The 14,919-nt window shown below is 45.6% G+C and overlaps 1 protein-coding gene across 1 annotated transcript in view; it reads left to right on the top strand.

Annotated features, from left to right (window-relative positions):
- The window catches only part of AMMECR1 (AMMECR nuclear protein 1), a 108,732-nt gene extending 96,328 nt beyond the window's left edge, over positions 1-12,404 (top strand). Inside the window, exons 6-8 of the mRNA XM_066640106.1 lie at positions 2,034-2,124; positions 5,235-5,331; positions 7,260-12,404. Of these exons, the coding sequence (XP_066496203.1) occupies positions 2,034-2,124; positions 5,235-5,331; positions 7,260-7,374 (303 nt within the window). The 3' untranslated portion in view covers positions 7,375-12,404. The remainder of the gene's footprint in view (positions 1-2,033; positions 2,125-5,234; positions 5,332-7,259) is intronic.
- The last annotated feature ends 2,515 nt before the right edge of the window (positions 12,405-14,919 follow it).

The raw sequence follows: 14,919 nt of genomic DNA, 5'->3' as shown, positions 1-14,919 counted from the left end.
ATCTTTGTGTTACAAGGAATGTCAGATGAAAACCATTTTTCCTTTTTTACTTTAAGCCTTTTTTTGGATAGACAAACAAACATGGCAGGCTGACAGTTTTGTAACCTCCTGCACAAATAGTGCAGGATGCCTGTGACCACGGTTTGTTCAAAATGGTTCTTCCACTGCTGTTCTGAGTTCCTTGAAGAGCAAACTTCTTCCAGTGTACATATCTCGAGTGTCTGCTTCTGGGCCCTGCTGTCTCTCCTTCATTGAACAGACAGAGTGGAGGTAGAACTGTGCTTAGGTACCTCCAAGTGTTTAGTATTTGCATTCTTGGGTGGCCTGGTTTTATACTGTGTGGGCTGCAAAAATGTAATTGGAAAACAGACGCTGTCCCAGAGATGGCCGTGCAGTGCCTGAATTAGGCTGCAGTCCTGTACATGCTCACCATTGAGCTCGGTGGAGCTTGTTTCTGTGTGAGCACACACAGGATTGCCCTGCTAGCTGCTTTAATTAAATCACAGGCTGCTTTCAAATTGAATTGTTCCACCGGGTTTTGCATTAATCTGACTGGCATAGCCCCCAGAGGGCTTTCTCACAGTACACTGATTTGTCTGCCCACTGCCCCCCTATGCTTTACTTCAGAGCAAATGTGGATTTCCCTAATTAACTTGGCCGTCCTAGTTTAGAAGTCTTAGGGGACAGAGTTCACTTGAAAACACTGCACGAGGGAACAAAAATGGAAGTGGGTCTCTTGAGCTTAGTGGCGTTGCTGCGTAATGAGACATCTTCAGTTTGTCTTGGAAGGTGACAATGGAGACCTGTTCACAAAAGCAGACCATCAATTGTTTGTTCTCTACATGCGATACTTTCCTGACTATCGCCATATGCCATATTGCATGGATAGAACCAACTTCAGTTTCCAGTGTCCATGGGAGCCCATTAACCCTTTGTGTGATCTTGGTATCGGTTCACAGTGTTTGACCCAAACCAGCTGATCAGCGAGCCCAGCTAACCTCACAAGAATTCACACCATGTCACTAGTACTTGAAGACAATAAAAACAGGAGTACAGATTGTGACCAGTGGGATGCGATATGGCATCCCTTTGATGATCTGTTTTTGCACTTGTTCTCAAAAGCAGCTGTGATAAAATGTTGCAGTTTCACCCTAAAGTTTATTCCAAGTGAGAGAGGCCTTGTAGTTGTATTGTGTCAAATTAAAAGATGCTTTCAGGGTACTTTTTTTAGGGGATAGCAGTCATTGTCTTTGTAGCACCTCAGGAGCATGTATGTTTAACACATTTGGTGTGAACTTATACAAGGTTCAAAGGCAGATTTTAAAATAAAAAAATGTTTTTGATAGATAATCTGAAAAGGACCAGTTTTCCAAAATACATATTGTGATGTCTGAATCTCCAGATCATTCATAATTGCTTCACCCCTCCCTGATTTTGCATCAGCTGCGTACCTGTGGTGTTTGGGCTTTCGAGTGGCTGGGCATCTGGATGATTCAAGTAGCCTGAGAGTTTAATGCCATGGTTTGCCATGAGGGGTCCCCTTTCAGACCCACCAAGCTCTGATTGGCCACTTGTTGTGAAGTGAAGTTAGCAATTTAGTGGGTTTGGTAAGTCCTTACTGTCACATAAATGACTGCAACACCTGGACATTGACAGTAGTTGCTTCAGGGTGTACTGACTGTTGAGCATAACCCCTCCTCCCACCCCCAAAAAAAAGAAAAAAAAGAAACTGGAACCAAGACACATTGGGGCTGAGCTGTCCTGGTTGTTTCATGGCTTCCATAGGAGAGTCTGGTGGATTCACTGTTCTTCCACTACCCCCTAAGTGAGAAATTAGTTGCCGTCTCTTTGGCTTTCAAAGAGCCTAAATTTATGTGATTCCCACCCACAAAAAATTAAAGAGAATAAATGGTCAGAAACAACTTTTAAATAACGGAAAACGGGCTCCTTTCAAGGTTTGCACTCTTAACCATTTCTTGTTTTCCTTTTTTTTTTTTTTTAAATGTACTAATAAAGCTGCCCATTTCTTTCAGGTGGGTGTACATGGCATTAGAATAGAGTTCATCAATGAAAAAGGATCAAAGCGCACGGCCACCTACTTACCGGAGGTTGCAAAGGAGCAAGGTCATTGTTGAGCTTTATCTCATATGGTCTGGTGAAGAATTTAAACATACCTAGGAACTAAAAAAAAAAAATGCAGTATTTGGCCTTGCACTGTGATGTCAGATGGAGCCATACTCTAATTGTAAGGGTTGACTTTTATTTAAGTTGCCACCTTTGTGTACCCATAGAAAATAAGTCCCTTTTCTGGGAAATGCTTCCATAAATGGCAGCAGTCAAAAAATTTTCTGCAGTAAGCAAGTTGTGAGTAGCAGGGTGAAGCTAATGTTTGACATGGCCAAAAGCTGCTCTGCTGCATGTGACTTATGACAGCAATGTGGAGACCTCTTTCCAGTGCTCACTGGGCATGGAGCCTTGTGACAATTGTTCCATGGCTCTGGTTTTTCTTGTGTCAGGCTATCGGTGCTAGTACTTAATCCAAGGGTGTCAAACTCATTTCATGTAGTAGGCCGAATAGTGTTCATGGTGTCTGCTGGGGGCAGGAAGTGGTATCATTAAGCAGATGATGGCTAGAAATAAGCACTTCGTTCTCACATCGGAACTCATGAGCTGCAAATGACAAAAGTGAAAATGTGCAGTTCTTGTTCATAATTTCAAGTAATGAGAGAGCCCAATTATCACAGGGAGTGGAGAAATTGCTTCAGGGGGCTTCATCGAGCCCCTGTGCCTTATGTTTGATACCCCTGACTTGGTGCACCTGTGTGCACCTTGGTTGACTACGTATTTGGGAGCTGGACAAAGCCGTTTGTTCTCACGCCTTCAGTTTATTCTGAGGGCATCTTCACACGTTCTGTTCTTTAAAAAAAAAATGAACAAAAGCACATTTGGAAATGTGCACTATGTAGGTGCACTAGTCAGACAGCCAGAATTGGCTGCAGCTCCCTATCAAGCGCACACTTTGTTGCCAAGGCGAGCTACCCATAGAATTTGTGGAATAGTCCTAAGGCCGCTGTGCAGATGCACTATGCATTTATGCAGTTGGCATAAATGGCCACATGAAGATGGGTGGGGGAGACCAAAAAGTCATCTTGAACTTGCAGTATGAAATGATGACCCACCATTAGTCCTAAAACATTATTGCCACAATCTTACACACACTTATCTGAAAGTAAGCCTTATTTAACACAGTGAGACTTACTTCTGAGTAGACATCCCCAGGATCATGCAGGATGAGCATAGAGCAGCATCACTGTGTCCTTTCCCCAGAATGAAAACAGTATAATTTGCATTGGAAGCTGAAACCACTTCAGCTTGGAACTGCAGTGCCAACAAACACTAGAGTCACATGTCCAATATGTGACTCTAGTCTTTTTCTGTCTCTCTGGAAGCCATGCACTCACCAGGCACCTGACTCTGCAGCATAAGAAGCTGCCTTAGAGCAAGACAGACCTTTGGTCACCCAAGCTCAGCTCTGTCTCCTCTTGCCCACAGAGGCCCTCCAGAGTTTTGTAAAAAGGTCTCCCAGCTCTGTTAGAGATGCTGCCAGGGGACGGAACCCAAGACCTTCTGCATGCAACCCAACTGTGACAGTTTCCCTTTCCCAGCAAGCTTAGCAACTTCTCAGTGGTGGCAGAACACCACATCTGAGAATAGCCTTGGCCTGTTCTGTGCAGTAGTAAAGGCACAGGCTCATCGGCCCCTTTGTGGTAGATGGAGACACTAACAGTGGTTCCCAAACTGTGAGCCGTGGCTCCCCGGGGAGCTCTGGAAACCAGCCAGGGGAGCTGTAGAATCCTTGTGAAAAACCTGCCATCCAAAACAACGTATAGGTTTGTAGTCCTAGTTGGGAGCCTTGGCCAATGGTCCAGTGGGTCCAGGGAGACACCAGTCGAAAAAGTTTGGGAATCACTGCGCTAATGTCTGCTCACAGTTTTCTGTCCTCACTGCCATTATGTTCTCTATATTTTGGCGAGCATAAGCTGCGCATTTGTGTGTCTGCATCTGGATTTGGAGTTTTAGAGGTCAGCTAAGGAGGGCCCTCAACAGGCGATTCCTTGTGTGTAATGGAAAAGATTGCTAAAAAGATACCATGGGAAGCTTGGAATAATTTTTCAACTTCTGTCTTCCTACATCTGCATCTTCTGCAAAGTGGTGGTCTCGTGAGATTACAGCTCGTCTGGTTTTGCAAATCTGTGTGAAAAATCTCATCCGTGGATACCTTGGAAAGGTGCTTCTGAAATGAAGCCACTGGTTGATGCATTCCACCAAATGCAGTGCCACGCAGCCACTGTTCCTGAGCTCTGTTTAAACCGGCAAAGAGAGCTGGGCAACAGTTGTGCTTGGTTGGGTTTCACGACTGAGCAGTAGCGACCTGTCACGCCATTGAGCTGTTCATTGTTTGAGAGCAGGGGTGGCAACCTATGACCCGCAGGCCGCATCTGGTCTGCCACCCCAGGTCATCCAGTCCACACGCTTGGGAGGCATCATCTCCTGCAAAATTTGCCGTGCAGTGGGCGGTCTGCTGCACTGAAAATTCAGAGGAAGGCAAATCCTTCCGAGCCAAACGCTGTGTTGCCACTTCCAAGTGCTCAGCAATACGGAAGTTTGGCAATACCAGAACATACTGCTGTAAAGGTTGCCGACCCCTGATTTAGAGCAACGTTGAGTAGGTTTTTCTTGAAGGACCTCTGGATTAGGTCGCTGGTGTTTTTTCCCCCTTTTTTTCTCCACTTGCCATGCAGTGTACTCTGGAAATGGGAGAGGAGGGCAGTCGTTTCCTGTTCTTGGTCCTGTGAATTTGGGTTCTTATTACACTCCAGAGGGCCTGGTTTCAACCAGCAGGCCTGCGGCATGGCCATTAGAAACCTGATGTGTGTTCTTTGACCAAAGTTGAGCTGCTGTGCCTGCACAGCAGTTCATTCTGAATGCTAAACCTCAGAAGCAGGATTGGACATGCTCTCTCATTGCAAGCTCAGGCACTCTTTCTTGCAGGTCCATTTTCTTCCTGCAAGAGCCTAGTCCAGAAAGGAAAACAAAGCTTGGGGCAAGCACCTGGGCCTGAGGTCGTGAGGTTTGGGGGAGGGGGGAGAGTGACCTACAGCAGCAATGGCTGACTAGCTTTCAGATGTGATGTCCCTCTTCTAATATGCTTCTTTTCGGATGAATCTTAACAGGATGGGACCACATTCAGACCATAGATTCCTTATTGAGAAAAGGAGGCTACAAGGCTCCAATTACGATTGATTTCAGGAAAACCATTAAACTGACCAGGTAGGTGGTCGTTGCTATCTGTGTGTCAGGCCTTTGGCCGTGTTTGGCGTGAACAGTCAACAAATGGCTTCCTGCAGCATCTCTCCAGGGCAATGGCACTGCCATTTTAGAAGACCTCCTCCTCCCTTCTCAGGAGGTGTTTGAACCTAGCAGGGCCCAGAGTGTTGGAAGCGCCCTCTCTCCAAAGGGATGTTGCCCCTTAAAGCAGTCATGCTCGCAGCTGATTGTCAGTTGCTTGCAGCCTTGCTCTCAACTCTTCTTTCAAGCCCCCTATATCGAAATGGGAAATAATATTTAACCTGCTGGCAGCCATAAACCCTTCTGTGGAAATCCGAAGGCCGGGTGTGTGATAAAGGGTGATATCTCTTTCTGGTGCAATGAGCTGCACCCCTGAACTAAATTTCACTCCGTTCATGGAACTGGCCTAGCTTAGTAGCATAGCCCGAAGGGGGTGTGACTCGGTAAGTACTGCAGGCTCCACAGTGTGCCGTGTAAGCAGCCTCTCCCACTCTCCATTGGAGCCGAGCCTGCACGTGGCCCTTGCTGCCCAGAATGTCTCCAGCGGTGAGTGGGAGGGGCTACTGACACAGCACTTTGCGTTGCGTACAGTGCTTACTTTGCCACCCTCCTTCTGGCTGCGCCACCGACCTGGCTTCTGAGATTTTAAGGGTTTTCATTTTGAAACCTCCTTACTCCCATGGTCTTTCCATCAGTGCAGGGAGAGCCACGCAGAGATCTCCTGCCAGGAGCTGTTTGATGCATCAGCGTATCTGTGTGCGGCTTCCTTCTCAGGACCTGGGCTCTCACCAGGCCTGTCCTAGGGAAAGAAACAAGTCCTGGCTCTTTACCAAATCTGCACTTGGAAAGCTGAGGTGCTGCACCCACTTTATCTCCCGAGTTGCTGGAGTTGATGTTTCACGCATTGTGTTCCGAGTTTGTGCGGTCCTCAAATTCCCTCTTGTTATGTCTTGTCTGCTGTGCCCTTAAGTAATCCATTGCACAGTTCCCATTTATGTATCTTGTCTTTAATCGATTTGTCTCACATCCCTCCTACATAATCATAAGTCAGTCCTCCAACTGTGCTTATCAGCTGTGGAGACATCAGTGCTAGCACAACGTTCCAATCAGCACAGAATGTCTATCATCAATTGGTTGGAGGTGCAGTAATTGGAGAGAAATAGCTGCAGGGAAAGTGCACCACCTTGTGTAGGTGAAACAATGAATGGGAGTGGAGAGCTACCTGTGTTGCTTCACCGTTGCTTGTGCAGGCTGCAAAGAGTGCTGTTCCCCAGGGAGCACTGAAACAGCCTGTTGGAGTCAGGCTTAATCACCCACATGTCTCCAGACTCTTTGGATCCTCCCTAGCGAGAGCCATGCCCATAACCCTGACAGGTCGTTGACGACTCTGGAATTGAATGTACAGACATGGTCACTATCAGCAAGGAGCAGTGTGTCTCTATGCTGTTTAGTGGGCCGTCCTTATCCACAGTCTCGGCATCTCCGGATTTGAATATCTGTGGACACCGAGTCCGTGGTTGGAGGACCTGCCAGGCTTGACTAGAAGTGGCTTCCAGTTGCATCTGGGAGGCTTTTGGGGAGGCTGCGTGTGCCTGCCAGGTAACTTATTGTGGCACCACTCTTCCCGCCCCCTGGCAGATTTCATTGTCTGCGGATTTCAATATCCGTGGGGAGAACTGCGACAGATCCCCGCAGATGACGAGAGCTCACTGTATTTGTTTTCACTGGGAAAATAATCCAGTAGTAAAGGTTGAAGAATATGAAAAGCCATCTAGCTTTTGGATCTTTTTAGGCTTTACTCAGTTTTTGGACAGGACTGCAGACAATGTTCCTGAACTTCTGGGGCCTGTGAGTCTCTCAGCTTCTCTGTTCAACGTTGTCTCGTGTCTTTCTCCCCCCGCTGCCCTTAGGTACCGTAGTGAGAAGATGACCATGAGCTACACGGAATACCTGGCCCACCGTCAGCACCACCACTTCCAGAACGGCATCGGGCACCCCCTCCCACCCTACAACCATTATTCCTGACAGTGAGCCGCATGACCAGTCCCTGGACCTCTCTGCAGACCTCTTCCCAGGAGACCCCGCCCCCTCCTGGTCTAGCTATCTCTATTACTGTACCATTTTATGATGATAGTTTCCGTTGCCATGATGACGCTTCTCTGTGGCAAGTGAAGGTCACCATGGCAACGGGTGGAAACGCTGCATCATTACAAAGAGCCCTCTTTTTATTATTTTTATTAAGTCACTGTGGGGTGGTTGTTTTCTGTCAGCATATAGAACTCTTGGGGTTTTTTATAAACTAAATTTCTACTTCATTAACATTGAATTATACCAATCAAGGACTGTGGATGGAAGGAAAGAATATTACGCTTCAGGATTTGGACTAGAGAACAAAGTGTGAGTAGCTTTCCTAAAACATATCAGATTTACCTAAGAAACTGGGTTCCGGAGGAGGCCTGAGCCAGTCCTCCATGTTCCCATGAGTCAAAGTTGTTTTCTTTCATGTCGGGACAGTCATGAGCCTCAGATCCTATCCTGTTTGGCCTGGGAGGGATGATGATGGCAGGTAAACTGATTGTGAATAGAAAGAAGCTGTAGTATTTGGCACAAGAGACCGTGATCATAGGAAGGCTTGCATTGCAGATTAAAGCTGGGGTCTTAGTTCCACTGAGTTGGGTAGAACCGCTTCCCGGGGCATCAGTGGAACTAAAATCTCGCCTCAGGTGCCTGATTTGGGAAGGGGGGCCCAGTTCATAGGACTGAGACCCCTCCCATTTAGTTCAGTAGAGCACGATAATTTGATACCAACAAGGTTTCACTCCCAGCACCAATGCCTTTCTAGGGCTTCTAATAAAGGAGCTGTGTTTGCAGCCAAAGCAAGTGGCAGGTAGCAACTGTTGCATTAGGAAGTCAGTGGATAAATATTATAGGAAGAAAAGCATGGGAGCAGGAGTACAGTTGGATCTTGGTATCCATGGGAGATCCATTCCTAGATCCCCTGAGGATACCAAAACCCACGGATAATTAAATTCACAGGTTCAATCCAATTGGGGTTCCAAACATCTGGAGCCGTTCTGAAGCCTTTAGAGGCTGTGCATGGCCTCCATGGGCCTGTGAGAGGCGCCCAGAAGTATCTGAAGGGCACTTCCGGTTGCCCTTTAAACTCTTCTGGGTGGTTTTCTGAGGCCTGTAGAGGTCTCTGCGGGCCTCAGAAAGGCTCCCGGATGCAACTGGAGAACGCTTCCAATTATGTCTGGGAGCTCAGGTCCAGCTTCCACCGCAGGTTCAGAAGCCATGGTGTATTAAATCCATGGGCCCTGAATCCACAGGTTAGGAAGTCGAACCTGTATGAGGAAATGGAAGTTATACCCATCTCCAGTTGCTACCAAGAACTAGTGAGGATTGGGGTGCTTTGGAGGGCAGAGAGAGTACTTTGGAGTACTTTCTTCCCTCTTTCCATTATATTTAGGTTATCTAAATGATATGTCAAAATTAGCCCTATACAATTATCTGCTGTCTTACAGAAACAGCAGTGGAGAGTGGTGTTAGTGGAGGATGACGCCAACCATGTTTTGGATTTCAGGTTTGTGAGTAGTACTGAACAGAGGGATCAGTACCCACGTATTTGGTGTGTTATTTTTTTTTTCCTGCCATACGTGGAAGAGGCAGGCAGAGTTATTGACCTAATCAGACTCTCTTGATGGCTCTAATAATAGGGATGGGATACAGAGAGAGGTTTGTGTGGCTGGAAGTTCTGAATAGTTTGGAACTTCCCTTGCTTTCATGCAGTTGTGGAGCTCTGGTGGTAGAGAAGTGTTTTTTCAAGAGGATAGATGATATATCCTGCTTTGGCTAAAAGACCTCCTTTGTTTTGGATGTGCCAAGTACATTTGGCAGAAATCCTAGCATGTTCTGTACAACAGGTGTGGTGCTTGTACGCAATCACACAAATGGATCGATGAGCACAGATGTAAATGTCACATTGTAGTAAGTGTCAAGCAGCTAAGAATCCTCACATTTTTTTCCATGAGGGCACTGGATGTACTTGCACATGCAGAGGCAAGCGGAGCTGGTTCTCACAAGGAGCACTGTCATTCCTTCATCCACAGCATTTAACGTCCAAATATTAACTTTCTGTTTTTGATGCCTTAATTTTAAGTAAACAGAAGGCCTGAAAATACATGTAGCCAACAGTTGTCTGGTGGACATTGCAGGTGGGGAGAGTGACCGTAGCTTCAGTCCAAGTTGTTCAGTACAGTGGGCCCTGCTTATCTGCGGGTGCCAAAGCTTGCGCCTCAGAGGGGCTCCCGGACACAACCAGAAGTCTCTTCCAATTCATGTCGGCAGCTTCTGGTTGCAACCAGGAGGAGTTATGAGCCGCAGGGAGGTTGTGTGTGACCTTCCTGTGTCTCAGAACACCTCTGGGACTTGACCCGAAGTCGTTGACACCAACCAGAAGTGACTTCCAGCCATGTCTGGGAAGCTTTCGCACAAGAGTGGGACGCTGGTGCAACCTTTGGAGGGCCCAGCATGGCCCCTAGGTGAGTTCTTGCAGCACCACAACGCTGGCCCCTCACAGATTTCATTATCCGTGGATTTTGGTATCCACTGGAGGTTTTGGAACCAGTCCTCTGTGGATATACAGGGCCCACTGTATTTGTCAACTTGGGAGGGTTGGAAAGCGAATTTGCTTTGAAGCGAAAGCTGTTGACCAGTGTTGCTGCCTGCAACTTTTTGTTTTTTGTTTTCCCTTAAGGGGGTACTTGAGCACAAGCTGAAAAATATTCTCTGCTGCAAACATTTTGAAAAATCAGCCATGGCCACCCAATCCCATCTTTCTCCATTTATCTCATTACAGCTCATGCTTCTGGGTGAGCTCATTGTTAGAAGTTTTTGTTTTTGTTTTTTTTTAAAAAAAAGATCTATTATATATATAAGAAAATATATGTGTATTTAAAGGTGCTAATCAGCCTTGAGCAGGTCACGTGACTGGTCATGCGGACTCTAAAATCATATCAGATTTTTTTAAAGAAAAAAAATCCTCAATATATGCAGATGTTATACAGAATTTCTTACCAGTGTAATAATGATAAACTGATTAAATAAAATATCCTGCAGGGTTTGAAGGACAAGGCCAGCAATACTTCCCACCATGGCTTGGGGGAGGGGAAAAAAGGATAATTTTGTCTCCTTTTTGTACACCACATGATGCACAGTGCGTTTTTTTTCTCTCTCTTTCTTTCCCTCAGTAGCTTTTGCTTGGGGGGGGGGGGGAATCAGCTGTCTAAAGGGGTGATGCAAACTGGAAAGGTGTACTTTGAAACACCTCCAGCCCCTTCTGAACCAGTCTTGTGTGTTCGGTTACAAAGAGCTCTTACTGGTATGTGGCAAGTTTTTGCCAGAAGTTTCAGCGATGTCCTGTTTTTTTGTTTTCTTCACATCGAGCTGAATCTGTTTCTGACCTTGTGTTTTTCTTCCCTGGCACCTACCTCTTAGAACGGAAGGGCCATCAGCGCAAAGGGTGACAGTTGTGGGCTTATTTGTACATAGACGCGAAGAGCTTGGTGGTACAAAATCTGTTGTACTTCACAGGAACACATCAGATCTGTTTGTCTAAAGCAAATCAAGGCAGCAAAGCTTGAAATCTGTTTTGCCGTTTTTTTCCTAAATATGCAAATTAAAATGTGAGCCTTTTTTGTATCCGTTTTAAAATGCAAGACAAGACTCATCTTCCTGTGATTGATCACTGAGCTTTTGACAAGCATGGATCAGTTTTTTGCCTTATTTCATTCCAAAAGGCGCTTTTAGTTCTAGCTTTAAATGTTTGTTTCCTGCACCACCCCGTGTGGAGAAGGCCATTGGCAGTACATGTCTCTCTGGTTAAGCTGAATGAGGGGACGTTCCAAAGCCGCCCTCACTTTCCAGAGCTGGAATTCTGTGAAGTGTTGTGTGTTGTACCACATCACCACTGCCTTCCCACCTGGGCCGCTGTGTATTTCAGCCGCACACTGTCAGCAGGAAGCACCTGTGGCATACCCCCCCTAATGTTTGCATATCGACCTCTTTCTCTCATCTTCAACTGTGCGGGTTCTGGAAACTGTTGTCTGGAGTAGATGACATCTCTTGTGTGTTTGGATTTGAACCAAAGAAGTCTCCAGCCAAGCCTACATGCTGCTTCTTAAGCCTGCCTTTCAGTCCTTCCAAAGTCTCTGCAGGATAAAATGGGTTAACTTTTTTATTTTTGTACAGTTTCTAACTGATTTTTGCTAGTGATGTTAATTGAATTAAGTTTGGGGAGCTTATGCAACTCCCCATTTGAAATAAACTGGTGACTTTTATGTTTAAATAAAATAATATAGAAACCCAAAGTGTGCCTCTCAGATTTTAAGGGTTTCTGGTTACATTTATTAAGACCAGCAATGATTCTTTCTATACAAAGATATGTTTTCCTTGTTTTTTATTACTGTTTCAGAAGAAGAAGAAAAAAAAGACTTCCTTTTTGCTCTGGATCCAGTAAATGCGCTGGTATATAAATGCACTGAGAAAACAAACTTTTGTAACAACTTATGACTGTTTTTATATATCAAAGTTGATTCTTTTCAGAAAAAAAAAAATTTGGATCTAGTTTCTAAGTTATTTTAGTGTTTTATATGTTACAAAATTTGTTCACCAGCATAGCGAGTTATCTTGAATGCAAAAGGTGACACAGCTGGGCCAAGAGCTACCTGGTGTAGTTCAAAGCCCCTATTTTTTTTCCTTCCTTAATAACTTGACTATTGATTACAATATTATCACAGATTACCACAAACCTTCCATTAAAACTAGATCCTCCTTCCATGTTTATTTGCTATTAGTGTGAAGAAACTGTTGATAAAATGGGCATTTTATAAGTATGGCTTAAAGGTAAAAATGAGGAAAATGCAAAAAAAATAAATCTAGGAGGTAATTTGTGGGGTCTGTGACATATGGCTGTGGAAAGATATTGTAGTAGTTTTAACACTATTGTTATTACCTTTTAAATCATTTACCCAATAAAATGAGGAAAAAGAATCACAGCTGCTTGTACTTATGATTTTCCTGAAGTGTTTGGCCTGGTATGGTTCATTAAAAATGAACAACAGTGTTCACGTGTGCGCTGGCCTCTTTTGTGCAAGAGAAGCATAGAAGCTAGCCTTGGCTTTTCAGCACGCAGTAATGTAGACTGAAATGCCAAGCAAGGGTTTTAAGTACGCTAAGAGTAGCATACTTAAACATCCTGTTTTATGTCTGAGGCCAGAAGGGAGAACTGAGGTAAAGCAGGACTTTAGAGATAAACTTGGCAGTGGTTTGAGAGAGAAAAAAAACTGCCATGTTTACATGCAGCATCAGCTGCATTACTTTATAAATCAGTTCCCATATAGCAGGGGTTCCATTACGGGGTACAAGCCATGATGTATATGTGCAACCTCCTGATTTTAGAAATGGGCAATGTCAGCATGCCAGATGCAAGGGAGGGCACCAGGAGGCAGGTCTCTTGTTATCTGGTGTGCTCCCTGGGGCATTTGGTGGGCCACTGTGAGATACAGGAAGCTGGACTAGATGGGCCTATGGCCTGATCCAGTGGGGCTGTTCTTATGTTCTTAACTACAATTCCCAGGAAGCCTTGCAGGTCTCTTGTTATCTGGTGTGCTCCCTGGGGCATTTGGTGGGCCGCTGTGAGATCCAGGAAGCTGGACTAGATGGGCCTATGGCATGCTCTAGTGGGGCTGTTCTTATGTTCTTAACTACAATTCCCAGGAGGCCTTGCAGGTCTCTTGTTATCTGGTGTGCTCCCTGGGGCATTTGGTGGGCCGCTGTGAGATACAGGAAGCTGGACTAGATGGGTCTGTGTCCTGATCCAGTGGGGCTGTTCTTATGTTCTTAACTACAATTCCCAGGAAGCCTTGCAGGTCTCTTGTTATCTGGTGTGCTCCCTGGGGCATTTGGTGGGCTGCTGTGAGATACAGGGAGCTGGACTAGATGGGCCTATGGCCTGACCCAGTGGGGCTGTTCTTATGTTCGAAAAGTGCCTAACAATGCCCTGGGGCACCATAGGCACTGGCCAAGCGCAAGAGCTAGCAGAGCAGAAGTTCTGCTCCATGCAGTGAGGGCCGAGCTCAGTGTGGTTTATAACAGTTATGGAAGGGGTATATTCATTGCTAATGTCATGGTCACTAGCCAGTGTTTTCCCATAAGTTATGCATACTTGTTGTGGAAAGGGCTTTTTTTCTGCAGACAGTACTTGCACTGCTTTAGCAAGCTTTTTGGCTAATGGTGATATACATCCTAGCTATACAGGCATGCCCCAGTATCCATGGGGGTTCTGTTCTGGAAGTCCCTGCAGTTAAGTGAAACTGTGGATAACTGGAGACACCCCTCACCTCCAGAGGCTTTCTAAGGGCCACAGAGGCCACCTGCGGGTGCAGGTGGTTAAAAAAGGTTTTAAAAGGGTACTGCTGGTTTTATTGCAAAACAAAGTAACTTTTACTTTTTTTGGCCATTCTGAGATGTGCAGCCTCTGTGGGCCCCAGAAGACCCCCTCCAGGGGTGAGGGGAGTCTGTGTCCTCCCATCTCTGGAGGAGTGGGGGGGCAGACCCGATTCATGGTTCAGTTAAACTATCAATATGGGATCTGCACATATGGGGGCCCCTCTGTCCTGGAGCGTCTGAAAACTGTTCAGCTGTATGGTGTTTCAGTTCATAGAGATCAGAGCATCAATTAGATTTATAGCAATTAGATTTTCTTCAAAACAGGATTTTGAAAATCAAATTTAAATTCAGCTTTGTCCTTTGCAAGTGCAGCAATAGTAACTAGCATCTAGACCAGTGATTTTCAACCAGTGGGCTGCAGCCTACGGGTCTGCTATGAAAGGTCTGCAGGTCAAGTCAATGAGAGTTTGTCAAATTGTCCACCCCCCTTCCTTTGGCAGCAGAGGAAGAGGGACAAACATTTCACTAATACAGACAATTGCCCTAGAAACAGCTGTAGAACCCAGAAGAGTGTCCCATAAGCTAGGACTATAGAGAAGGATTGCAGGATCCAGTCATTTCCACTGAACACAGGCCAGCCAGGGGAAAAACACTGCATTGAATTTGACACTTGGAACATCAGTGAGTGTCCACACAAATGGGGGGAAAGCTCTCCCAAAACTTATGTGGAAATGCACCATTTGGGTACTGGAGGGGGCAAGCGAGAGCTGCAACAGGTTATCCTATTACCATAAGCTACCCTGATGCCACAAGATTGTATTACAGAAGTTATACCCTACCTTTCTACCCTGCTAAGGGCATTCAACAAAATCTAGATGGGATTTAAAAAAAAAAAACTGCAACTACTGCTACAGGGGCAGGAAACTGGTTTTTTTGGGGGGGTGGAGAATAAAGGTCATCACTTTGTCCCCCCCTACAAAAGAATCTGGCCTAAAGAGCCTTTATTCAAAGAGCTGCTTGAGATATGGGAAGGTTATCCTTCTGACCCTGTGCTTAAAAGCCAGGTTGCAGTTACTGAATTCGCCTGCACGGAGAATAAAAGTGACAACTTACTCTGACATC

This window comes from Tiliqua scincoides, chromosome 12 (assembly GCF_035046505.1).
Source record: "Tiliqua scincoides isolate rTilSci1 chromosome 12, rTilSci1.hap2, whole genome shotgun sequence".
In the NCBI taxonomy this organism is placed as follows: Eukaryota; Metazoa; Chordata; class Lepidosauria; order Squamata; family Scincidae; genus Tiliqua; species Tiliqua scincoides.
The sequence above is the reverse complement of the archived record's forward strand: the minus strand, read 5'-3'. Positions and strand labels throughout refer to the sequence as shown.